Raw genomic sequence first — 27,564 nt, 5'->3', positions numbered from 1 at the left:
AGAACACATTATGTTGACTTTTGGGACTTAAATAGAATCAATAATTAAAAACGAAAAAGTGTATTGCGTAGTTAACTAGGTACATGTACTACGGGTTTAAGAGGTAAGAATCATTTTAAGTCGTTTCCAAATGCTATGTGAGCCTAATTCAACAAATTGTTTTCTACTGTGTAATTCTGGAATCCAGAAATTGTTCAGGAAACCTTGCATAGAGCATCATATATGGTAAAAGAAAAGCTTCCTGGAATATAATTTATTCGCCACTTAGTCAACTGGAACTTATTAGATTTCCCGGTGGTAGTTTTAATCAGAAAAAAATTATAAACGAATGAAATCGTTGTTGCTTAGCAATTACATCTTCCTATGGGAAGAAATACTATTTATTGATTGTATATTTATTTTTTATTATTGTTCTTCCATTATTCATTATTGAAAATTTTCTGTTTTCTGAGTAACCTGGTCTTCTGAATTAATGCTAAATCTAAATACTAAAAAATTATTAATTAAATGACGGTTAAAAATACCAATCTAAGAATTAAATGATAATTAATATAAATTTTTTTCAATTAATCATAAATTTAATAACTTTTAAATAGCTAAGACATTGCTGAAAAGATTAGGATAATTAGGATTAAATAATTTAAGCTGGTATCTGCAAGCGCATAATATTATATTTCTTTAGCAAAACGCAATTTTATTTAGAATATTCTGTTCATGCTTCATATTTTATTTCAATACTACTTAAAGTGGATGTTCATTAATGTTAACAGCAAATTATGTAATAAAATGAGTTCATTAATGTTATTCTTTTACAGGGCCTTTATTTTCGCAATCGTTGGTCGAAGATATACACTTCGAGTTACGGTAGTGTTTTAAATGAGGAAAATATACATGTTTCGGGAATGTAAAATATAAACAAAAATTAATTTTCGACAGATAACGAAATCTAACTTTTAATGCGACCTCCTGTTTTTTTATACTTACATTCGGAAAAGTTTTATATTCGTTATGAAAAAATAAAATTATAAGAAGTTTGACTCAGTGCGACAAAAACTGATTGGGATATTTTGTTTCAAAATTTGCAGTTTTTGATGTCATTTTCAACTTTTTTGAGGGATCAATTAATTAAATTAGAATAATTGAAGGAAATAAGTTTAAATAAACTGCAGCAAAAAACGTGCATTATTTACAGGCAGTACAAGGAAATCATGCTGTGTGCACATCATATTTTTTTTTTCGCTTAACTATTTTTATTTGATATATAAATAAATGAAAGTATCCGGATGAGGAAGATACCCAGATATCTTCATCTATAGAAATTGTGATTGCTTGTAGTTGTAAAAAAAGGTTGCTCTTCTATCATGTATATTTACTCACAAAGTTTATCAGATTCTTAACTCAAAAAATACTAACTCAATATTTGAAAACACTGAAAAATGTCAAAATATTTAAATTAGTTATTGTTTTAATGTGTAGATGGCAACGATTTGTAAAGCAGTTTAATATGAAACCGTAAGTTTCAAAACTTTTTTTTTGTGAAACAGGTAAGATGTTATTTTTATACATTTAAAACCTTGAATTTTAAGATTCCGATAATGCATTCCATAGGATATTCTAAGCCTTATTATTATTATTATTTAATGTTATTTGGTTCTATGAAGTCTTTTGATATTATGAGATGAATGAAGTTTAAGGCAGGAGTTGCCTGTTTTAGTTCTTGTTTACTTAGCTGTTATTTATTGTTAGCATTGGTAGTTTTAATTTCAAGCATTAGTTAGAGAATCGGGGGCTTACTAGTATATAAATAATACATAAATATAAAAAATAAATGTCTAAATAATAAAACTTAATCAAATGTACATTTGTTATTTTTCTATTTCCCACTCACTTTTATTAAAGTACAAGAATATAACCAAAAACGTTCTTTTTTTTTTTTTTTTTCCATAACTAAATTATCTTAATCTTTAAATTATATTTTACAGGAAAATAGTTAATAGTAGCTTTTCTGTTGGTTGTTATATGTGTTTTTCCTTTCTCCTACCCTCTGATTAACAGTGGTTTTGCGTTAATCACGAGGTTGTCCGGGGTATTTACCTTGCCTCTACTGGGAGAATTGACTGTAGTAAATTAAATAATTATTATCTTAGTATTAGTTATTATTCAAAAAATCCTAACAAGTTGACTCTCATATAATTCCACAGTTTTTTTAACTGAATGTTTTTATGGTAACAAAAATGCTTGTGATAAAAAAATGATGAAAAAGAATAAGAAACTACGTACATGTACTCATTTGAAACTGGAAGAAAATATTTTTAACTTATTTATTTGTAAACAGATACAGGGTAATAGATATAATACTAGCATTTAGTTGCTTTCAAGTACAATGCAATTTATGATTCTGTTGTGCTGCTGCTCATGGGGTGGCATAGTTTTCTGGCAAAATACACAATGAGGTAACTTGTTCTTTGTCTTGAGAACGGACCTACACAAATAACATCAACCCGCAACGACATCAACATAAAGCTCTCGTCACTCGTACACGGGGTGGCAAAAGCCATTTACAAGACAACTGCAATGGGCAGGTGCACGGATAACTGACAACTGAAAAGACAGTTTTTTTTTAACTGAATTCAGGGCGTAAAATAACTGGGCCAATTGCAATTCTGTATTCCTTGTAGGGAGTAACGTTAATTAAGTCCCCCATCAGCCTCAAGTGATACAATAATCTTTTCGTCACAGGCTTCTGAGTGTAGAAAACCTATGGAGAACATATTCTTTAGATGTAAAATGAATAAACATTTGAATTTAAAGTTCGTGAATTCACCTGTTAAGAACTGATTGCTAAATTACGTTTAAAAAACTTTTTTCACACTTTTCTTTCAGCGAGAGCTTATTTGATTTGTTAGATTTATTGCTTTCTTGAAGGCAAATTTGATAATACATGTTATAATAAAATATATTTGTTAGTTTTTTCATATAATTTTATAAAATCTACTCTACAAAATAATAACTTAAAATCCTCTTGACAATTTTATTTCTGGCACGAGAAGGGAAAAAATGGAAAGAAAAGAAACAAGAAGAAAAAATAAAGAAAACGAAATAAACAAATTTATAAATAAATAGAATGGTGCAACCAAATTTCCATGTATAATTGTCGTGCAGGTGATTTTCTAAAAGAACTTTCAAATTGGGATAGTGTATTTTTGGTTAATTATAACAGAGTCCACCAATATACATCCTAATATTATTTTAATAGTTCTCAATGGCAACGAGATTTTTAATAAAATATCTGCCTCAAACAGGAAAATATGCTATTTTGAAGTTCCGGAAAATAGGCCTCTCAACTCTGTTGCAGGTAGCAAAAGTCTGTAAAAATTAACAATGGGATGTTCGTGAAAAAATTTAAATTGTTCTCCATGTGATACATGATCTACTGTCCCGCTTAAGATAATGCCAGTTACTATAAAAAGAAGAATATTAACTGCGTACGTGTGCTTTTCTAGTGGCCGTGGTTCATGATTTTGAAGAGCTTGGGAAATAAGTTTGTACGAGTAAATATGTTATTTTATATTAGAAAAGGAAAATGTGTGTACCATGGACGCAAGTCAGCTGATGCGTTTACCGTTTACAGAATGCTAAGCGATGCTTTTTTTCTCTCTCTTTTTTTATATATATCTATAGCTCTACTATTTATTATATTTGTAATGTAAATTCATGAAATTATCTGAATGAATTTGCTCCAGATATTTTTACTCATGAAAATTGTTACCGATTGGAGCTATAAAAAGGCTCTCATTTTCCGTTTAATATTTTTGCACTTCTGCTATGTTTATTCACGAAGTTGATGCGAACTGTTAACACAAAAAATTCTAATTCATTGTCTGAAAACATTAGAAAATATCAAAATGTTTAATAAAATTAGTCTTTGTTTTGAAGCTATGGATGGCAAAGCTGTGGTTAAAGCAGTTTAAAATGGAATGTTAAGTTTTAAAACTTTTTTTTTTTGAAAACAGCTAAGATTTTATTTTTATATATTTAAAATTGTCAATTTTAAGATTCCAATAATATAATATGTAGGATGTTGTGATCTCATTATTATGATCAATTTTATGATTTGCAATCAGCCAAATGATTTTATGTATATTTTAAGGTATGCGTTATAACGTACGAGTTGCCTACTTTAGTTATTATTTATTGTTGCTTTAGTTATTAATCCTATCATTACCAGTGGTATCAGCATATTTGTTAATATAATTCAGAAAGAGGAAGAGAAGAAAGAAGGGCGAAGAGAAAAAAAAAATGTGTGTAGCGTGGACGTGCAGTGGCTGCTAGCGATATTTCAAAAATAATGATTGCATACTTTCTTATTTTTAGTAAAAAGAACTTAGTAATATATTTTAAATTTTGGTCCTTCTTTTTTGTTGTTGTTTTTGTTGTTTTCCTCCTGTTGCTATTTTGAACTATTAAAAATGACTGTAATGTCGACACCACTTCAAATTATAAAAAATATTACAAGGATTAAAAAAAGATTATTTTATAAATATGCACTTATACGTAAGAAAATAAAAAATAAATTCTCATTTCAATTTCAAACCACTTCAAATACTCATGAGAGTTCTCTTCTTCAGACACTTTGAGCAGTCAAAAATATTTAGTTTTTTCCCTGCGCTAGACGAGACAAAACCTCAATATTAGCACATTAAAAAAATATATTCGAGACAGATCATTGAGACTTGAAAACAAAGTTTGAATGTTGTGCGGGGTACAGGTGCGTTAGATGGTCATTTGAATTTAAAGCAGTAACCGATTCGTTAGAGAATCGGGGCTTACTATGTAGTATCATACCCTTTTTGCTACCATGCAAAGGTACGATCTTAGTAATAATCCAGCTGACCTTTCGCTCAGGCGTGAAGAAATAAACACACAAGGAAAGGGTTTAAATTGCTTTTTATTTGATTAAACTCTTTAGCATAACAAAAATGCATGTACTTCGTGCTCACAATAAAACCAACTATTTGAGATGGGAACTTAAGAATAATTAAACAATAAATGGCAAAGAAAAGTGTTGGATTGCTTAAGACTAACAGGCGGACTGAGCATCCTACACAGGCGATATACTTTAAATGAACGGCCAGAAGGCGTATCAGCAATTCAGAGTAACAGCAGAAGGACAGAATAGCAACGTGCTCTATGCTAGCGAAATTCCGCCCTGTCTAATTTTCTCTTTTCGTAAGTTTAAATACTGTTCTTTACCTTTAATTTAATTTGAATACTGGCGAAGAAATGCGAGGGAATTGAGGATTTCAGAAAAAATATAAAAAAATTGGAATAATGGGTTACTCAAGGGAAGCCGTACGACTAGTTCCTTATAAAACAAGAAGCGATTACTATTTTTCAAAGAAATTTTGTTTTGCACAATTTGTATTTTATAGGTATTTGTTTTGTTGTTTCCAGAAGGGGGAGACGTAAAGTAATGCTGACGGAATATCATTTTCTATCGGATGGAATATTGTCACTGTGTTTATATAATATTGTATTGTGAAATGAAAGTCTGTTGTGCTTTCCAAGAAGAAGTCTTAGTTAATTAATATCTGTAATTTTAACAGCGATTCCATGGAGCAGTTCCATTGTTATCTTCAAAATCTCTGATATTGTTATTTATATTCGTTAAATGCTTTTGCTTAAAAAAATATTAAAAAATAAACAAAATCATACTACAGATGACAGTAAGTGTATTGTATGTAAAATAAGTAAAGTATGGCTTTAGAAGCATTGTGTATTTAATTATGGCAAAGCACACTAGGGCTATCTGCCTAAGGGGAGGGATGCCTTTCGTGGAGGACTTTCTAAGGGAAACTGGCTCGTATACACGTTACACATGGGGAAAACCACGAAAACGCCCATGCAGCCAGCCCGTTCGCGCTTTAGAAGCATGAAGTGCCTACTTCTATAAAATAAATCTTCATAATTTACATGTTTCTTTCATTGAGAAAGAGCTTTAGGAGTCAAGTTCACCAGTGACTGAGTTGTTAAGGCTGGTGATCTCTAGTAATTCTACTCAGGTTCGATCACCGGCGATCACGCTGACTGAATGATCGTTTTCATAATTTCCCTGTGTGTAAAAAAGCCAGTTTCCTTAGAAAATCCTACTCTAATATATTTTTGCCTGATCTAAATAAGTCACATCTGCTTCCATAATCGATTAATCAAACTTCACTTGTAAAACTTTGTAAAGAAATAGTTTATGTGCCTTTTATTATGATATCTAAAAGCTCAGTGTAAAATAAACTTCATCTAAGAATCTGAATAGCTTACGTGCGCTTGTTAATTTCTATTCCTGATACCTGATACCTTGTTGGGAAATGTAATATTGAAAATCATCTTTCAGAAAACAACTAGTAATGTTCTTAGTATCCCCTAAAATGCGTCAAATCATTTAAATTTTTGTTTCAGGAGGAAAATATTCTGAATTGAATTGTTAAGTTTTTAACTCTTATTTTCTTTCTAATTTGAAAACACGTACTTTATTTTATTAATTTTTCCATTTATAGTATAATACATAAAAGACATCTTTCATTTTTAAATAGCTAGAGTTAACTTGGTTTCTCTCTTTGTTTTTCTTGGTTTGCTTGTTTGGATAAAATCTTGAAATTAACTTTTGACTCCCTTCTGCACACCAGATTTTCTTTAAATTTTTCCCGCGTACATATTTACGGCACTACAAAACGATAGATTTTTTTTCAAATTTCCATTTACTATATAATCCATCATAATGGGTATAAAATTAACCGGCAATATCAAAATAACAGCCCTTTTGAATGTCTAAATTAAATCCGAAATATAGGTCTATGAGATAAAGTATGTAATGGGCTTGTAATTTGAAGACTTAACTACTGAAAACATTTTTGCTGTATTTCTGCCGCCCAAAGTAACAAGTCTTATCCAACTAGTGAATTGACGAATTATACAAAATGTAAAGATGAACTATCGATACCTTTCTATGCGTCCATGTGTGAATTTTGAAAGAAGTATCCTCGATCTCCCGAAGCAGTTCACAGTAAAGGACGCCATTACCTACTAAAAACCATATTACCTACTAGAAAAATATAAAGAACATTTTAATACGGCGCTGTTGGCGTAAATTTTGGCCTGTGATCATGTTCGTAGAAGAGGAGGCAAATATTCTCTTTGCTGTAAAATATTTCCGACAATTTTGTCAAATATCTTAGATTTACTTACATATTCGGAGAAGGATAGTGTTAGTGAAGAGAAGGTACAGGCCTGGATGGATGTAATGAAGTCTGTTCCCGTTGCACTTTTCGCAAGATGACGATGAAATAATCGGGAAGGAAGAAGACAGAGAGGAGCAGGAGGGCAAGGATGTATATGAAAATGACACACAGAGCAATAAACTTACGTGGAAGAAAGCTGACGAAAACTACAGACTTTCATAAATGTTCATGTATGACGTTACGAAGCTTCATTGCATAGCGAATCTGTAAAACTATTTCAACATATTTGTAAACAGGCAGACATTCGGCGCTATATACCCTTATTCTAAGAAATTTATAACTTTTATGTGATAATAAACATTGCAGTTTTAAAATGTTCCTTAGCTTTTTTTTTCTGAAATAGAAAATCATGTTATGTGTTTTGAACATGAACAAATAATGGTTGATTTTTCAGCATAACAAAATTTTTATTTATCTTAAGGCTGTTAAAGTGGCTTTTTCTATAAAATCGAATGCTTATAAATTAAAGGTATGTATAAATTTCATGAACTTTCAGTGCTTCTTTTTACTTCCTTGTACGAAGTAAAAAGGAAGTATTGTAATCGCGAATAGTTTCAGGCAGCATATTTCAACGAAAATATCCATTTTGACCGCTATCGAATGCAATTTAACGATGTTTTTGCGTGATATCTGTACGTAAGGACAGAATAAAATACTCTTTTCCTTCAAAAAAATTATAAAACTGCTTTAAAATTAATTCTGAAGAGAATTTTTCGTGGCGTCTGTACGAACGTATGAAGGTACGTGCGTACGTACGTATCTCGCATAAGTCAAAAACGAGTAGAGTAATAGTTATTAATACTGTTAAGTGAATCTAGCGCCAGAGTGTCGCTCTAGTAAACAAATACTAGAGTGAATTTTAAAGAATGCATTTATTCTAATGTGGTTTATGCGCTGTCGACGAAGTAGATTTAATTCAATCCAATAAGTTTAAATTAAATGCAAGAAAAAATGCGTATAATTTAATATTCCGTACAAGGAAGTCATGTGGTGTACACATCAGATTTTTTGAACTAATAACAGAAAGGGATCTAAGCATATTACATGTATGGATACTATTACAAAAGAAATAATATCCTGTTGCGCATTGTGATAAATCCCCTCACGTGAAGTTTTGTAAAATAATGATAGATATTATACGTTTTCTAAAAATACATTTTTATGCTCTAATTACCGGAGTAAACTCTAATATATGACGAACTGTTGTTTAGAAATGCATGAGCTTTCCAAATAAAACTGATTTTGTAAAAATATAACATCTACCGGTATTTCACTACGCATTTATGCAAAGCAAACTAAATTTCATACGAAGAACAATGATGTTAAAAACCAGAGTTGAGGTATACAATTCGAAAACTTTTAAGTTTTATAATTATATTGATATGTAATGTAAAATATAAATTCCGTTTGTATTAAAAGATGAAATTTTATCCTGTATACTAAGTTTCATTTAATTTTAAAAAAATAATTTCTCGTTAGTTTTAACTTCACTTTCTTTGTTTTATCATCCATAATAACAACAACAACAAAAACATAAATAAATAAATCTGTAAAGGTTTAGACTAACAATCGCCCAAAAGGGCTCTTTTAAAGTTTAATATGGATAAAATTTCATGTTTAATACAATATGTATTAATTATCTTCTGCATATTTCAAAAATATGTATGGTTTGTGAGTAAACATTATAGATAGAGATAGCCCAGGTGAAATAGCGAAAAATTTATGGGAATTTTAGATGAATACGTATTTAGACTAACATGGCAATACTAAATATCTTCTGTATATTTCAAAAATATGTAATGAAGTTCTGTAAAAATATTTAATGTTTTTAATTAGATATATCATGAACTAAATTAATTCACTTTTATTTATATCAATCAGATTAAAAAGCGAAAAAAAATATTCTTAAGATCTATACATCGGTTGCTTTTAAATAGTTAGTTTTTTAATTAATAACGGACAAATTAAATATAAAATTTAAAAAATTTTAAAAATATCTGAAATATTTCAGATTTTAAATTATGTCCAAAGGGGCGTTTTTTTAACATTTTGTGTGTTTCATCTATGTATTAAATATCACGTTCTTCGCACTTAAAATTTAGTTCAACAGCAATATCACAAAATAGTTTTAAAATGAGCATATCCCTTTAGAATTTCCGATACACAGTCTCACGCGCTGGAGATAACAATGCTTTTTCTGTACAACCTTGCCATTGGTCGCTTTGAAATCCTTGAGTTTGTTAATCAAAAATTCGTTAAAGATATACAAAATAGGAAATCGATAATAAAACAAATTCCAAATTTCAAATTTGGTCTTCCTCATGCCCATATTCGTAGGAAGATTACGTCATTCAAAATTCGATGGCTCTATGTACCGTCGTTTTACCACAATGCGAGAAAATATACGTAAAATTATACAGATTTTTCATTATTTAATTTCTTCAAATACAATGCAGGGCTCTAACATTTGGTGGCAACAGTTTGAAAAGTGATTCGCCGTTTATAGTGATTCAACTCAAAATCGCAAAGAGAAAACAATAGTCCTACAGGGACAAAGCCCCTTTGGACTAATTACTATTTTATATTTTTCCGAATGGCAACAGACTCGAATGAAAAGTGAAACAATGCCTTTAAATGAAACAATGTAAAATCGTGTTTCGAGACTAATAGCCCTTTTGGGTTGAAAATAACACGCAGTAGCTATCACTTCTTTATATGCTAAAAGTTCAGTTCTTTATATTATTATTATTACCCTATCAGTTTTATTTGTTAGTTATTCTATGAATTTTTGTATGCTTCTTAATATGCGTATATGCTAAAAGTCATTTGACAGTCCGCCACATTGCTGTTAATATTCCTCAGTCATTCTAACATATATGACAATTACTTTTCTTCCTTAAAAACTGGCAACATTATATCCTCCTGCTGCAGAAATGATCTTCTAGTGAAATTTGAAATAAGGAATAACTGTTCAACGGATTTCTTGCACATGTATGCTTATTTCTTCCTTATTATTATTTTTAAATAGTAAACCACAAAACGTTTTTTAATAATTTTACAAGCAGTGCTTCGAAGTTACAAATTGTTTGCAATAAAATTTCATGCATTCTTAAAACATATGATGCCAAAATTAGACTTAAAATTTTTGTTTAAGCCTTGACCTACTATGAGATATTTAATATCACATAAAAAGCAAAAGTAATCGAATTGAAGGACTCGTAGGAGTAAAAGTATCGCTTCATAATTTCAAGAGATACAGTTTCATTAAAAATTTTTTCTCGAGTCTTTTAGAAAGAAACGCATTCATTCATATACGATTTTTTAAAAGGAATATTAAAATACCATTAAATATCTGAATGTCGTGTGCCGTTAAAGTTCGTGGCTGCTAGATTAGTATGCTAGTTATATCTTTTCAATGTCAAAGTCCGTCTTACCCTATTTAATTTGAAACTAATTTGCCTATTTGCTTTCGTAGGGTCACAGAAATATGTCACTAACCTACTATGATGTATAAAAAAATTTCGCATCTTATCTATCGCAAGTGCGATTGCACATGACGCCACAAGGTCGTAAATACTTCTGAACCCATCTGCGTCAGAGTCATCCAATTAACTGCGAAAAGCCTCTGAAAAAGTCTTCGAAATAGATATCGTTGTCGTCTACATTAAAAAATACAATTATATATCTTCTTTTTTTCAACATTTATCCAAATTGTACTACGAAAGTGGATGAATGAAACTGAGATCCAGCGGGATCGCGTGACGTTGAATGAGAACTGGAACATCCATCACGGTTGCCTCGTTAGAAGATGCCGCTGGAATGGCATCCATATAAGGTGTTTTGATTATGAATTATTGTGGATAGTTTGAGATCTGATATTTTGATTTGTATTTATCCACTCTCCGAGATCAAATTTCAAGGACACACTAATCTTAAAAAGCAAATATATCGAACCGTATCCAAGAAGAAAATGTGTACCAACCAGCATTTAATTCAAGGCCCAGAGCTTAAAATATTAAATAAAATGTTAATAAGATGAAATTGTGAGCAGGTATGTTGACAAGTGCAGGCATACTGTATAGATATATCAAAAATATGTAGTAATCCTTATTTTTGAGCGCTTTAGTTAATTTTGCTAAAAATCGCCATAAAAGAACGCATTCTTTCGAACATGTTCCTTAGCAGGAAGTTTTAAGTTTCTGTTAGTTTGACCAATGTAAATTAAAGCGCACTGAAAAGGAATCCTGCACATACTCTAGAAGTTTTTATCTGGAATGTGGGCCCTTAAGTATGAAACTGCGCATTGACAGAAGGAAATACGACGCAGAAGTTGAATTTTTAAAAATGCGCGCAATTTTATAGCTAATTGATGGAAAGAAAGAAAATGGCAACAGAATTTTTATAATTTCTTAAAATGAAAAAGTGCTTTTTGATGTTTTGAGATGAGAAATTATTAACCGCTTGGTCAATAATGTTAGGTAAAAAGCCTCTATCTGAGCTTTAATATTTCGCGTTAAGGAATAGGAGACATACTATGTGAGGAAAAGAGGAAACCCATAAATCCTCTGTTTTCAAACCAAAAAGTTGGCGAACTAGCTATTTTAAAGGCGTTTTATATTCTTAAAAATATTTCAGTTTTAAAGGTCTCATTTTCAATGTCTCTAACCTCAGCTTTTAAGGGAATTATTTCATAGTTGTTTTCATTTTTTCATCTATAAATGGCGCCAGTAGTTTGACTAGTAGTTTGACTAAAGTAGTTTGACTTCCTTCCCCTCTTTCTTGTCGCCTTGTCTTATCAATGACATCTCTTTCGTCATTTGCACTTCTGCAGCTGAAGAAGTCGGTTCTATATTTAAATCTTCGAAACCAGTTTATTGTTGCTTTGACTCCTCTAATAATATGGGATTATATTTTAGGGCAAAGAATTAACCAGAAGAATACAAAAATATATTAAACTTCATTCGTCAGGCCAACACACTGAGATATTGTGTCGAAATTGTATCTTTCACATATAAACATAGATTATTGCGAAAGCTCGCTGATTTCCAATAGTTTTAATGGTTTAGAAATTTATTCAGATAGTATATATAGAAAAAATATTAGCTAGCAAAATTCCTTGCAAACTGACTATAATATTTCATTATTAGGGTCATCAAAATTATTGCATGAAACTAAAAAAAATTCTTTTATTTAAAATTCTCTACTGCATACATCAATACTATAATTAACATCCTAAAGTCTAATATCGTTTAATTTCATATCGCACACAAAAATAAAAAATTAACTTATTTTTATAAATCAAATTTCCACGTAGAATTTGCCATTATAAGTCATATATATTAAATGTTGCCCTGCTACATTTATTTTCCTAACAAGACGTCCAGCCATGACATGATATACAAGTTAGTGTTTACCTTTTCAGTATGCACAACATTTTTGAAAGATTTCATCTCGCCACTATCATGCGCTGAAGACATATGCATATGTGCTAGTTCAGCGCATTAATGGCAAGAAAAAGTAATGAAATAACTTGTTTTCCCTAATTATGAAACAAGAAATACGAAAAAATAATTGTGCTCTTACCAAGATTCGAGCCACGTATATTCGAACCACAGCTAGCTGGATGCGCTAACATTTTGCACTATGACAACTCGTGCGGGGAAAAATTATTCCCAGATCAAGACACGATACTCATTTAACTATATCCAAGGGATGACAGATATCATTTTGCCTAAAGTCTGGGCTCTATAATAGAGACTTTTAGACATTTCGTGACCGGAAACGTGAAAAATCGATTGTAACCCTTCCGGAATTCAAACCACTGATTTTCCCTCTGTCACTTACACTAAGCCGAATGAGCTTGTACTAATCTTACATTACAAAACTTTGAGCGAAGAAATGATGTAATTTTCTACACTCGACTTCCTCTCGTTTTGTTTTTTTCTGATTTCAAATTGATGTCACTCATTTTAGAAGAATGTTAAAGTTAAGTAAACACTAGGGGTGTGATTTAAGTTCAAATCCCGCGAACAAAGACTGGCTACATAGATCTTTTCTTCGTTCTTCGTTATTTTCATGTGTAATGTAGATACAAGTTAGTGTTCTTTAGAATGCTCTTTCACTAAGGTATCCTTTCCCTTAGACATATAGTCCTCAAGTACTTTGCCATAATTAAACAAATTAAATAAATTAATATATTTCATTATTTTTTCCATTACAAAATTTTTGCAATTTTATAAAATGTTACATAGGTCTTTTACAATTTTGACATATTAAATTTTTTCTAGTAATTGCGAATCCGCTCAATTGAGTTTCAAGAATTATGGTTTCTGTAATCCTCAACAAACTACAGTCAAACTGTATGCAATTTTATATAATAATTTTTGCTTAAGAATTCCATATTTAAAAGCACTCTGGTGTTGAATAAAAAGTAACAATACTTAAGATAGATATTTGATCTTGAAAATTAATGTTGTGATAAATGAATATCGTCGGCAACGCCCTCTACCCACGATATAGAGAAAATGCTCAGTTCAACGCACGCGAGCTGCACAAGTGAGCTGTTATTGTTGAACTCACGGCCTAAACTTTGAACTATTTTATGTAATTCCGTTTTCTGTTTATTGTTTTCTATATGTTAATGTTACATAATAAAAAAATAATATTATTTAAAATTAACTCCGGATTGATTTTTTAAGGGTATAATAGAATATTCTTATTTAGAGAAATAGCGTACATACATACTCGAACAATTAATCATAAAGAGAAAAATTCTAAAAAGTTGAAGCTTGAGTAGTGGATATTCAGCTTATTAAAGCCCTCTTGAATTAGAATTTTGAGTTTTATTTCGTTCCTTTCAGTTAATCTGTTTTTATTTATTTATTTATGACTAAAGTCTCGCTTAATTGAAAATAATCACTTTGTCCTTAATTAATTTGTATTAAAATTAATTAGAAGACTTCTTACTATCGAAATTATTTATTTCAGCTTTTTAATGATTTTTTTCCCCTTTTCAGACGTATTTTTCCAAATCATGAAAATAATTGCTTACATTCTGTCACCTAACCAGCTATAAAGATAAGGAAATTAAACAGAAGACGTATTTTTAGCGGTGCCATCATTTTATTGGCAATTCAAAAATTCATATGTTATGGCTGCGGATCGAGAAAATAATTTTATATATACACTGTACAGGTGTATACGTATAAATACATAGGAGTTTTAAAATCATGAAAAACGGTAATTCAGCTGCTGTGGCATGGGTTCGAGCGACGGATCTTCTATTGCGGGTTGGACCGTGGCCTTCGAGATTATTGTTATCTCGAAGGCCACGGTTGGACATACTAAATCAGGTGCGGATGTGCCTATCGGGCAAAAAATCTCCCGAAGCTCCGCCGTCTGTGACACTGCTTTGTGACCCGATATCGATGGTTGAAAGGTTTAAAAAGATGAAACATTAAACATAACTGTAGAATTCCTGCAGCAAAAAAAAAAAAAAAAAAAAAAAAAAAAAAAACGATAAATTAATAGGAAGAAACTATTTAATGTCAAGTGTGCAATGTTTATGTGAAAATTTACTAGCTTTTTGGTTTTTAATTTGTTTAGTATCTGTTCGGATTCAATGTAATCTGTAAGTAACCAGTAAACGAAAATGTTATTATAATAATGCCAATTTTATTCTTAAATGTTATCTTTTAGCTATGTAATAAATAATGTTACTATAAAGTTGGCTATGAATGCGAATTTTATCTAATTTTATAAACCGTTAAAAAACACTAAAATGTGAAAGTAAGTTTAAATATGAACTGAATTGGATAAATTGATGAGATGTTTTGCAGCTGTAACTTTCAATTCGAAAATGATTGTTTTCATTCGCTCTATTGAATTTTTTAGTATCTAAGCTAAGATTCAATCATTCTACTTTAATAATAGGATTTCATATACTGAAGAATATACAGGAGAATTTTAGGATAGCCAAAAATCTAAGTCCGTTTCTGTGGACTTAGGCGATAATAAGGCTTTTACTACATACAGACTGTCCCACTCGAAAGGGGCCCCGGAAAAAGTGTGATAAAAATCTTACAAGAGGAAATTAAACCAAACATTTACATGACATACCTTTATGTTTGAAAAATGAAAGTGCATTTCAAGAGGAGTTGGAAGTGATCTCTCCCCACCTATACACAGAGTTCAACACGGCACTGCATGTTCGCGTATGCTGCTCCCTGAGTACTGGGCGCAGGGGCATTACGTCCTAGATTTCACGACGAATGTTCTGACATAACTCGTCGATGGTACGTGGTTTGCGCTTATAGGTATTACCTTTAAAGCGACGCCATATAGACCAAGGTGGGTCAATCTTGAAAAAAGACTCTACAGCAGTCATACTCGCTATAGATGTGTGACACATTGCCCCATTTTGCTGATACCAGCCAAGTGTCAGCTCCACATCCTCCAACTGGCTCACAGATTCAGGAAAAAGTGTCTGGTACACTTCATTGGTGACAGTAGTGTCGTCAGCAGTAATGGGGGCACTGGTGACAGTAGTCTCAAACGAATTGGCCCGATGATGGTCCGCTATGAAAATACACAGAACACACCCATCTTCTGTAAATGAAGGGGTTCCTCGACAGTATGATGAGCGCCACTACTCCATAAACGTGTGTTTAGTTAGTTTAGGTATCATGACAATTGGAACCACGCTTCATCACTGTACCACGTGTACTCTGACAGCAGCATACACGAAAATGCAACGCCGTGTTGAATTGTGTACACAGGGAGAGGATCCCTTCCGGCACTTCTTGTAATGTACTTTCATTTCTCTAAAATAAAGGCATGCCGTATAAAAATTTGGTTTCATTTCATCTTGTTGTAAGATTTTTATCACACTTTACCCGGGACCCCTTTCGAGTGGGACACCCTGTAGAAATACATGTTTTTCTTAAATCGGAAATGTAAGAAATGTGTGTGAAGCATATTAAAAACAACAAATGTTTTTCTTACATTTGCCGCAGTTACTCGGATTTTGTTAATTGAATAGTAATACTTTTAAATACAGTGTCGATCAAGATTTCGACTTGCTTTCGAAATCTGCGATCTCACTTCACTCATAGTAAATAAAAGAAGTGAACAACTTACCACAGTGGAAAGCGAAACTGAGTTTCATTAAGGGATATTTAATACGCATGCCTTTGGCTGAGGGCGCCTAATTAAGTGAGATTTTATACGACTTCTACCCACGCTTTCCTGCTCTATTAATTTCAGCGCGATGAGATTTTAAAAGCGTAAAATCAAATTCCAAAAATAGAGATCCTTTAAAGATGCTTCATGCAGATTGTGGTCTTGCTCAGAATTAGACAATATAACTCTTTAATATTTGTCACGAAAATAAATCCACTGTGATACAGATCCGTTTGAAATTGGAATGCAATAAAAACTGTCGGAGGTTGTTTTCGAAGAACTGTTTGAAAATAACAAAAGTCTCTTTTCAGAACATTTCTCTCCAATAAAAGTAAACATTTCAGTAAAGGGAATGTAAAAATAAAATAAAACAAGAAATAATATTATCAACAAAATTTTGATTAATTTCGTCTCAAAATTATGAAAAAATAAAATAAAATAAATTAATAATTAAGAAACTAAGAAATAAAGATTTAAATATATAATTTATGAGATGTTAAAGTTTTATGAATCATAAACTACATTCAAATACTGCAAAAAATAATAAAGAAGGCAAAAATGAACTGGCGTTTGTAGAAAAGAAATATGTGGTATTTTTTCAGAAACTCTGTGTAATGTTTGAAAGATGTATAAACTCACAAACTGGGAAAAATGACAAAAAAGTAAAGATTACTCTGTAATGAGGTACATAAAGTATGGCATTAGAAACATCTTTTATCATTTACAGTAATGGTGCAAATGTCCAAAAATGCAACCCTAAATATTCTTGTTAAAGCAGAGCATAACTTTCTCAAGGAATTTTGATTTAATAAGGAAAGAAAGCTTAATTAGCTTAGTTATGCGAAAATTCAAGGCAGATTCATCTGGAAGGCAAGATTTCCACAAATGAATTTCTCTTGCTTTTATACGCTTAATTAGTGTTGCTAAACGAAAGCTATTTTTTGCTCACTTATGTAAGATGTATAGTGGCCAGCTTACTTTACCTTCTATGGTTCATTTATTTAAGTTTGACAGAAACCAGCGTACTTCACCAGCTAAAGATCTACCATTGTCAATGAAGAAATATGTCAAATTCCATTTTCTCGGCAGGCGAGTTGTGTATTCCCTTCCTTTCGTATGGCAACAAAACAAATGACGAAACGATCGCATAAGTTCTCGAACAGATTTTTATTCCCCCTGTGTTAAACACTATTAAAAAGGACCACTACCAACAAGGTGATGTTTTATACCTGTCAAAATCTCTACTTCCAACTTCTGATGCAAACCCAGCCACATTTTCGGAGAGGAAGAGAAATATTTTTCGTTCCCCTACGTGAGCCAACTATGGATGACACTTAGGAGAAACTAGGCCTCGATGGTAACCGCAACCGTGGTTGACTTATGGCTTAGCCGCGGGTGCAAACAATTCTTTCAGGTTCTATATTTCTGGAGTTTTGTATAAAAAGCAAGGGAAAATGAAATATTTTTAAATTCAAATATATTTAAAATATTTTTAAATAAAAAATATAAGTTATTAGAGTACTAAACTATCGATCTTAGATTCATCTTTAGGAAAAGTGAAAGGGAAATTTTAGTTTATTTTATTTGATTATTTATTGCTTTAAGCTCGCAGATTTATTTTATGTATAATAATTTAAAATTTTCTCATTTTGTTTTTGAGTTAAATAAGCTTAATTACAAAATTACACAATAATTTATTCAATTTAATAAGCATTACAGATATAATGATCTGTATAAAATTTATATTGCACTTTGAAGGCAATGGTAATTATGCCCACTTTTATCAAATTTTTTCTTCGGCGTGTTAATTAAGCTATAAAGAAAGAAACTTTAAAGAAAAGTTCATACGAGTTCTCTTGTAGCGCGTTATGCTGATTTACAATAAAAAAAGAATTTTTCCTTTTTGTTTAAAAATGCTATGTAATAAATGTTAATTGTATTTCCCAATTTTTGGAGTAAAATTTACAGCTGGCCGAAATCTGCGCTCGGAATTAACAGTACTATTTCCATTCTTTTTTAAACCATATGGGTTTGATGACTTAAACATTAATGAAATGATGTTTAAAACAACGAATTCTAACATTTTTACCAAGGTGAACAAATTCAGTATGCTTTACATATATCTAAGTTAGATAGTTTCACTTTTATCTCTATAAAAATTCAATAACCTAGACGGTTATAGTGAATGACCGACATATAGGACAAGCAATAAATAAATAATAAATAAATGAATAGTTCGAAAGAAGAGGAAATACTTTGTTTTGTTTCCTATAAGAACCTACACAAAAGGACGCATTTTCAAAAGCAATAAAGTAAAATGTAGAACAAGAGACCAGACAACATTGACAAAAAGAAATTTAAATTTAAATAAAAGAATTCATTTAGAAGCAGTCAAACTGGTGAATTTAAAAGGTTGATAGATTTATGATTCATAATTACATGAACTTAGTACAGAAGAATAGGAGGATAAAGCTTACCTTGAGTGAAATTTGAAATACTTTGATTCCCCAAGGCCTCATTGATGATTATTCCATGCTTCGATGGAGTCGTAATTACGAAAGTGAGTTCTGAATCTTTACTATCCCTATCTTCAGCACGTAATATTTTCTTTGTGTATCTAAATCCGAAGTTACCATTATCCAAAGTTTTAATAGATGTAGCTCCACGGTTCATGACCAACTGAGGAACTTTGTTATCCACGGGAGCAACAGCTATTTCCATTTTGATAGGACGACGTATGGGTTTATCAACATCTGGATACAGAAAAAATTCCATATGCTTTCCATCGGTGACGACAAAAGAAAAAGAATCTTCCTTTGTTTCTGAGCCATCATGATGATAAGAGATCATATTTTCAACTAAGTCTGCCATGGTAAATGAAGTCACTGGAGTCAAGTTATCTCTCATGATCTTACCATTAATTGGTGCTTGTGTAATAGTAAATTTAACTCTTTCCGCTTCTGTATCACTGTCATCAGCTTTCAATTCGAAAGGTGTTATTAACCTCTGTCCTCCTTCCTTAACTCTTAATAAAGTCTTCCGGACAATAGGTTTCTTATTATCTACGTCACTTAGTGATATTCTGAATGTCCTGTATACTGAATTATATCCATCACTTACTTCAAATTCGAAACTGTCCGTTTTAATCTCATCATCACTGGTATGCACGTAATATATTTTACTCCCTGCCAAGTCTAACTGTGTAAATGATGTAATGGGAACATCCGGGAAATCCGTATTCTCCAGATGTCCCCGTGTTGGAGCTCGAGTTATCGTGAAAACCAAGAATTCATCATCGCTATTTAAATCGCTAGTACTGAGAATATTCGTATCTAGGATGACTTTACCTCCTTCAGGAAGTTCAACACCTTTATTGATGACATCGGGATATACTGAGTCTACACCTTCAACAGTTATCCAAAAATAACGATCTACAAATGGATTGTAACCATCAGTCACATCAAATTTTATTATATCCCTCACACTTTCCAATCCAAAATGTGTATACTCGATAAGTTCATTGTCAATATCTGCTTGTGTAAAGTTCATACCATGCGTCAAGTTATAAAGAGGCACTCCAGAAGAATCCAAATATGTAATACTCCCATACCTTGGAACCTGTCGAATAACGTAAGTGATAGAAGCGTCATCAGAATCCAAATCTTCAGCCTTTAGTACGCGATTAGTGATGCGCTTCGATTCTCCAACATTAATATCTAAGCCATCGTTAATAACAAGTCGTGGCGTTTCATCGTCAACTGGTATGATTAAGACCAATAAGGTTTTACTGGAATTATGAATTCCATCAGTGACTGTCAATTCGAAATTGTCGTTTGTTGTCTCACTATCATCGTGCTGATATACAATTGTAGATCCTCTGGAAATACGGTCTAATGTAAAATTTTTTACAGTTACTGTTCCCGTTGGCATATGTGATGCAATAACACCGTGTTTTGGTTCTTTGGTGATAATAAATACAAGCTTGTCCTTCGGAATATCTAAGTCAAGTGCATTCAAAATTGGAAGATCAATAATTAAATCTGTTCCTTCCATAACAATGAATTCTCTTATATAAATTTCAGGCACTTCGTCATTAGCTGGTTCTATTCGAATTGGAAATGTTATTTCTGGTGAAGAATTCACTCCGTCTGAACAAATAAAGGAAAATTTGTCTTCTATTGGTTCTAAACCTTTATGAATACTCTGTACGTAACTAATATAATCATGAACAACATCTGAGAATGAAAACGCAGTCACAGGAATTCCTATTCTAGGTCGTTCAGATCCAGGAGCTGGAGAAAGATTCTCTAAATATCCATGTGAAGGTTGTTTAATGATCGTACATATTATATCTTCTTCAGGTGTATCTACGTCAGTGACATTAAGATGAAATATAGTTATCAAACTTTTATTTCCTTCTTGGACAGAAAATAAATTTCCCAGTTCTATCTTTGGAGGAGAATTATCAACTGGTTGAATGAGAACTGATACGTATACTCGATCAACTACATTTCCTCCAACAATCCAGTCATTTGACATATCTGATATGGATAGATTAAATGAATCTTCAAGTGGTTCCTGACCTATTTCTATGCCATTATGAAGGTAAAATACTCGACCTTTTTGCAAATCTTCTTGCTTAAAACGATCTACAATAACGCCATTGACTTCTATCGAGCCCATGAGCGGCAAAGGATCAATTATAAAAGTTATCATATCATCCTCTGTATCTGGATCAGAGGCTCTAATGAGTTCGTTCGTTACAGGAGTTTTGCTACCTTCATCTACTTCAATTCGTAGACCCAACGTTCCTGGAGCTATATCTAACTTCGGTGCTTCATCGTCAATGTTTCTGATCAGTACTTCAATAGTCACAGGTACTTTATGGATACCATCCGTAACTTCTAGACTTAATTTATCTCTGTCCATTTCTGAACCACTATTTATGTATGTTACGATACCACTATTTATATCAGGTTTGGTAAACGAATCTCCTTCTGCCATTTCCAAACTTCCAATTTGCAAACTTCCATGTTGAGGAGTTCGTGTTATTGTAAATATTAATAAATTTGGATCCGTATCCTCATCAACAACATCAATTACATCTGGAGTTAATGCTGCAAATCCATTTTCGAAAACCTCCAAACCTTTGTTGTGAATAATTGGAGGTTTGTTGTCAACCGGTTGCAACAATATTAAAAATTTTTGTTCAGGTAATATATTTCCTGCTTTATCTCTGACATCAAATTTAAACTGAATGAGTCTTGGTACCATTCCCAATTCAACTGAAGGAGGCTTATAGGCAATTTTGTGGTGATTAATTTGAGCTTGACTGAATTCAGTAACTTCCACATCTGGATTTTCAGATAAAACTATTTTACCAGGATCTACTGGGTTATTTTCGTCTGTGTCAAATGGTTTCTCTGTAATTTGGATTATTAAATCTCTATCTCTAGTATCCGAATCTGTGAAGTGAAGTTGCTGTTTAGTTATATCTGTTAACTGAAATTCTTCTACGGTCATTTGTAGAGATGTCCCTGGATATATCTCTGGAGGGGTGTTATCAAGTGGCATAATCCGAATAAGAAATTCCTGAACTGGTGATTCATTAGGAGGCACATTGTCATCACTCAATCTGAATCTCACATGTTCAATAATGGGATCAGAAATATATTCACCTGAATGTCTATAAAATATACTACCTTCAATCAAATCTTGCTGCGTCCAAGAGGTTACTTCTTTTTCATACAAGTATTCGTCATAAATCCAATTTTCAGGATCTTCTGGAATCTCAGCTTGTTTCTTTAGTATTGAAGAATCGGAAGAGAGAGGTTGAACAAGCGTAAATTTAATGGATGCATCATCACTGTCTATATCAGTTGCACTCAAAACGAAAGGCGTAATTTCTACTTCCTCGCCGCGAGTAATTGTTATTCCAGTGTTAACGTTTAATATTGGGGCATCATCATCTTCTGGATAAACTGTAACTGGAAATAAAAATTCTACTTGGTGCTTCCGATCGTTCAGACGAAATATGATATTATCGCTGTATGTGTCACTGCCATCGTGTTCATATATCACAAGCCCTGCGTCTAAATCTGCCGGTGTGAAGTGCTTTACAGGAGTTCCCATCAGTAAAAGCTTACCGTGTTTTAAGCCCCCTACCACACTTATTGTAACATCATCTATATTGTCTTCATCAGATATTTCCAAGTTCTTAGAGCTTTGTAATCTTCTCGATTGCCCTTCAAAAAGCACCAACCCAGCATTTTTGGTAGCCAAGGGAGCTAAAGTGTTCATAGGGTTCACAACAATTGTCAAACTGAAAGGATCTGATGTCAGCCCCTCTGAATCGACAACTTCCATTTCAACCAAATAAAATCGCCTGACATCTGAATCTGATGCAGGAGGCTTGTATGCAATTTTCAAATCATTCAAATCTTTCTGGTAAAAGGAAGTAATAGGCACATTTTGGTCGTCTGTGCTAACAATGGAACCTTCACCATAACCTAAAGGATTAGTGATGTTAAATATTAACTTGTCTGCTGGTGTTTCTAGGTCTTCGGCTATGAGTATATTTGGAGTTATTGCGGTCATAACGAATTGATTAACATCCATCAGTAAAAGAGCGCTGAAGCTAAGCTGAGGCGCTGTATTCTCTTCACCTTCTTTAATCCGAACCATCATTTGGAAATACTCCTGTTTGATTAGGTTGCCATCGGTGTCACTGAGTTCCACTACCATCGGTATGTAATCCCTGTTTGGTGTCTCATTCTGAGATGTATGTTGATACCTAAAGGAAATGAAATATAAAAATTAAATTAACTACCGAATAGTGCTGCTTATAAATCTTTTATTAGTAACATACTTAATTTTTAACTGTGCATTAATTAAATTTAACTGTATTAGTTTAAATTGACATAATCAAGTTAATTCTCAGTGGTTGGTTAAATAAACTTTTTGATAGTTTAAGCAAAAATGTTTCGTTTTCTGTGGAATACTTCTTTCAAATTAGGATATGTATTTATAATTTGATGTTAATTTAGCATGCATCTAAAATGAGCATAATTAAACATTTAAATTTTAACAGTGCAATATCTTTACTAAAATTTATCAATGGTTTACGCAAAGATCCAATACTTTTCTTAGCATAATATTTTCATATTGAAAGGGCTCCTGTATGTGAATTTACTCTAGAGTTAGACGATCCTCTCCGGAGCTGATTTAAGGAACCGATTCACTTTACTGAACGATGAACAGTTGATTCCAAAAAACGGAGTAGTAGCTCTATTACAGTTCGCTGAGAGATCTTGTTGGGAAGTGTGCAAGGAACAGACATGTACTATTCGTTTACAAAAATGATTCATTTTACTGAGTGAGCAAACATATCATTTGCCAAAAAATAGCGAAGCTCTGCTTGGAAGCGTGCCAAGAAAAGTCAGTTTCACTTTTAGAGAAGAAAAGAATATTTATCCTCCCATATTAAAAGTTTATCATTTTCCAAATTTTTGGAATTTTTTTTGTTACATCTATGCAGAAACAAGGTTTTAGGGAATTTCAAAACTATAGTTGAAAGTAATTAGTTCTGGGAGTTAACGTTTGACTGAGACGATTCTTCCGATCCCGCTGCTGCGTACTCGCTAACCATTCTTGATGCACTCCTCGTTTCCAATGTTTTTCATCAAGGGTATTTAGAGAGCGGTGAGTCATAAAAAAGAACTTATCAGTTCAGTAAGCTAACGGTTCTGATCCGATCCCATAAAAGAACGGTTTTTTCCATTGTCCATGGTTGACAGGATAGCGAAAGTATCATACCCAAGATAAATTTACTTTTAACATTTTATTGCTTAATTATTTGATCTATTTACATAACTAATATTTAGAAAGTTACCTAATATAGTTTAATTATATTATTAGTTAATTTTATCATTTATCTAATATAGGTTGAAGAAACAACCATAGATTTAAGCATTTTAAATTCAAATATTATCTCAACGATTCCCAAAATTATACAGCCACACCGGCTAAAAACCAACCTGAAACACAGGTAGGAACATCCTACTGAAGTTACCGCAGACAAACTAGACTTCCCCTGACGGTTTGTTTTTCTTATTGGCTTTTCGCTGTCAATTAGGGGGAAGCTAATTAGCTGACTGCGGAAAAGATACATAAAACTATTTCTAATCTGAACAGTATTTTAAAGCCACATAACAAATCTGTCGTAAACATATTGCATATATCTTTTAAGCTATGTACGAAAAGTTTTGTATTCAGAAAAGTTACTGTAAAATTATAAACTTTTAAGATGTACTTCAATAATTGTCTTTTTCCTGCAGAAAATTTTAAGCTTCCTCATGTGAATTCTGTAATTAGCAGGAGCTGTTTTAAAGAAAATAATCAAAAATAAATCTAACAATGTGTGTTTCATTCTAAATTCAAAAATAAATATTCATAAGATATTTCTGTGTAAACTTTTAAATTGTTGATAATCTATAAAGAAAAATATTTTAATTTGTGTAATAAATTGAATGAGAGAGATGACATTTCTTTTCTAATAACTAAACTATTTTCTTTTTTAAATATGTTTTAAAAATTGAATTGAAATTTTAAAAAAAGTGTTAACTGAAGCTAAATAATCGAGAATTGCATAGCTGGCTGAAATGAAATGCTGGAAACGAAATTAAACAGAACTAAAAAGAAATTATGGTTAGCCTTTTCGAAATCGCATTCAGTATTTAAAATGTTTTGTTCCGATAAAAAAAAAGTAATTTTTAGCAAAATGCAACAAACACGTCGAAAATAAAGTTTATTGCAGCGATTTTCAGCCTTTCCATTCAAGGTTGGAAGTATGAGGTCAAAGTGTCAAGTTTACTATTCTTGCTAAAGAAAGGTTACATTCAGAAGTTAAATAATTGAAATTTTAATCAGTATTTTTTAAAATTTTATTCAAAAAAGTTATTTTCGAAAGACTGAAATTTGACTTTTTCATTCATAAAATACTCCCTTCCTATTCTCTTAATATCACTCTCCTTTTAAATAAAATTAATATAAAATATTAGGTTCTATTATGAAAACTTGTAACATAAAGTTCCAATTTTGCGATATATATGAAAAAGTCAGATATTGTAGCATTTACTTTAACTAATACAGTATCTTCTGTTAATTATTTTCTGCATTTTATACTTCTTTCCTCAATTGTTACCAGAAAAAAAATTAGATTGAGTTTAAATAGCGAGTGAAGTTGTAATTAAGTGTGAATATTATGGTGATAACTCAGTAGAGCATGTTACCCTGAAAAGAGAAGCCGCCCATTTAGTCGATGTGTGGTTGAATAATCTCTCAGAGTACAAGGTTAAAATCCCCATACGCCGCAGCCCAGTTATTTAGATGAACGTTAGACTGTGCGTTTTACGCTTTTAAATATTTGAGTTCTTGAAACTAAGCTAATAACTGTGACTACTGTGGTTAATTTAAACTATAAACTATGAGGAATAGTCTAATTTATGTCCGAGTTTTTCTAATCTGCGGTTTTTGTGACTTTAGTCACTTTCTGACGACGGGTCATAGGGTCTCACACCTCCCACTCCTACCCTACCACCAACCTCTTGAGAGGATTTCCTGCTCACCATATATTTAGAGTGCCCCCATGCCGCAAAGGCGATATATATTTACAGACATTCATGCCTTCTCCGGATTCGAACCGGGCCTTTCGGTAATGCAGTAGGCTACCCCAAGTAGTAGGTAATGCAGTAGGTAAGTTTACCTAATCTAGATTAATGTTCAAGTTCTTATCTTCGCTACTAAAATTTATTTAGAATTACTTATTTGCGAAAATAATAATTGAATGGATTGTAATTAAGTGTAATGAGCCAGACAATTAAGCTTAGCTTTTCAAAATAAAGGAACCTCCTATGCCTGCTGAAAATTTAGAAGTATAGCTCAACAATTTGAATTATCAAATATCATTCAGTTTAGCTGCAAGCTTCCACACATGCAGTTAGATATATATCCATGGTCTCTTTACAGACCTTAATTTTAATTCACTCCAAGTCTGTCAGAAGTTTGGATCTAGTTTATGCTATAAAATCAAGTCAAACTCTATAAATGCACTAATTAAATTATGACAGTTTCCATTTAACATGTGAAATACTACCTTTTTTGACGTCAACCATTTGGAAATTTTAATACCAAGCGACTGAATTTTAGAAAAAAGAACCTTATTTTCTCTTATTCAGAGTAACAGTTATGTAATAGCAGGTTAATACAATAGCAACAGCCTATAAAAGAAAAGTAATTGAAATAATAAATCTTAAACATAGTAATAGTTTATGAAAGCTCAGTCTCGTGATAATACGATATGGATACAGTTACTGGTGTTGAAAAATTATGAAACTCTATTATTTCAGTAACTCCCAATATGCTTTAATCATTCATCAAGTAATTTATGAAATTAAAGTAAAAACGCTTTTTTAAAACAGTTTCGTTTTTTTTTTTTTTTTTTTTAATTTTTATACTTGTTTAAAATTTTTTTCACACCTTTCGAAGTTGAGCATCGCTACTTAATCTAAATACTTAACTAACGCTACATGTGTCCGTAAGAGAGATTTCAAAGCAGATACTATTGGCCATAATTCAGTCATTTTAAGGAAGAATCGAATTTCAATTTCGATTCAAAGAAATCATTTGATATCCTGCGGATTAGATTATCTGAATTACATTTTCTGTGTTCCGTTCGCGTGTTTCGTAAACGAAAGACATACAGTTTGATAAAAGATGAGATAAGTTGATTAGTGAGGAATACTTTCACAATGCACGATAAGTTCACGTATTTTTAGTCATTGATAAATACAGCAGTTGCTGACTTTATGTAATAAATTACTTTAAAAAAACAGAAATTAGAATTACAAAGTTATTACTATGGCTTGAACTAACAGTTTTGATCATTTAATCTAAAATCATGCTTTCTTATTTGCTTTTGATACTTTTTAAACTCTTCGAAGAGGTTATAGTTTTCATTAAGTGTATCTGATGTCCTACAAAGACAAAACAAAAAATACTGCCACATGAGAGAAACATTTCTTAAAACCTCATG

At 31.8% G+C, this 27,564-nt stretch overlaps 1 protein-coding gene across 1 annotated transcript in view; it reads right to left on the bottom strand.

Moving 5' to 3' along the window:
* Window positions 1-27,564, bottom strand: part of LOC118197265 (FRAS1-related extracellular matrix protein 2-like) — a 175,752-nt gene that overhangs the window by 135,770 nt on the left and 12,418 nt on the right. The window contains exon 2 of the mRNA XM_085820699.1: window positions 18,950-23,265. Within this exon, the coding sequence (XP_085676825.1) occupies window positions 18,950-23,265 (4,316 nt within the window). The remainder of the gene's footprint in view (window positions 1-18,949; window positions 23,266-27,564) is intronic.

This window comes from Stegodyphus dumicola, chromosome 7 (genome assembly GCF_044657685.1).
Source record: "Stegodyphus dumicola isolate Sdum_Otavi_A_Nest chromosome 7, ASM4465768v1".
Taxonomy (NCBI): Eukaryota; Metazoa; Arthropoda; class Arachnida; order Araneae; family Eresidae; genus Stegodyphus; species Stegodyphus dumicola.
This window is presented reverse-complemented; position numbering and strand designations above follow the sequence as displayed.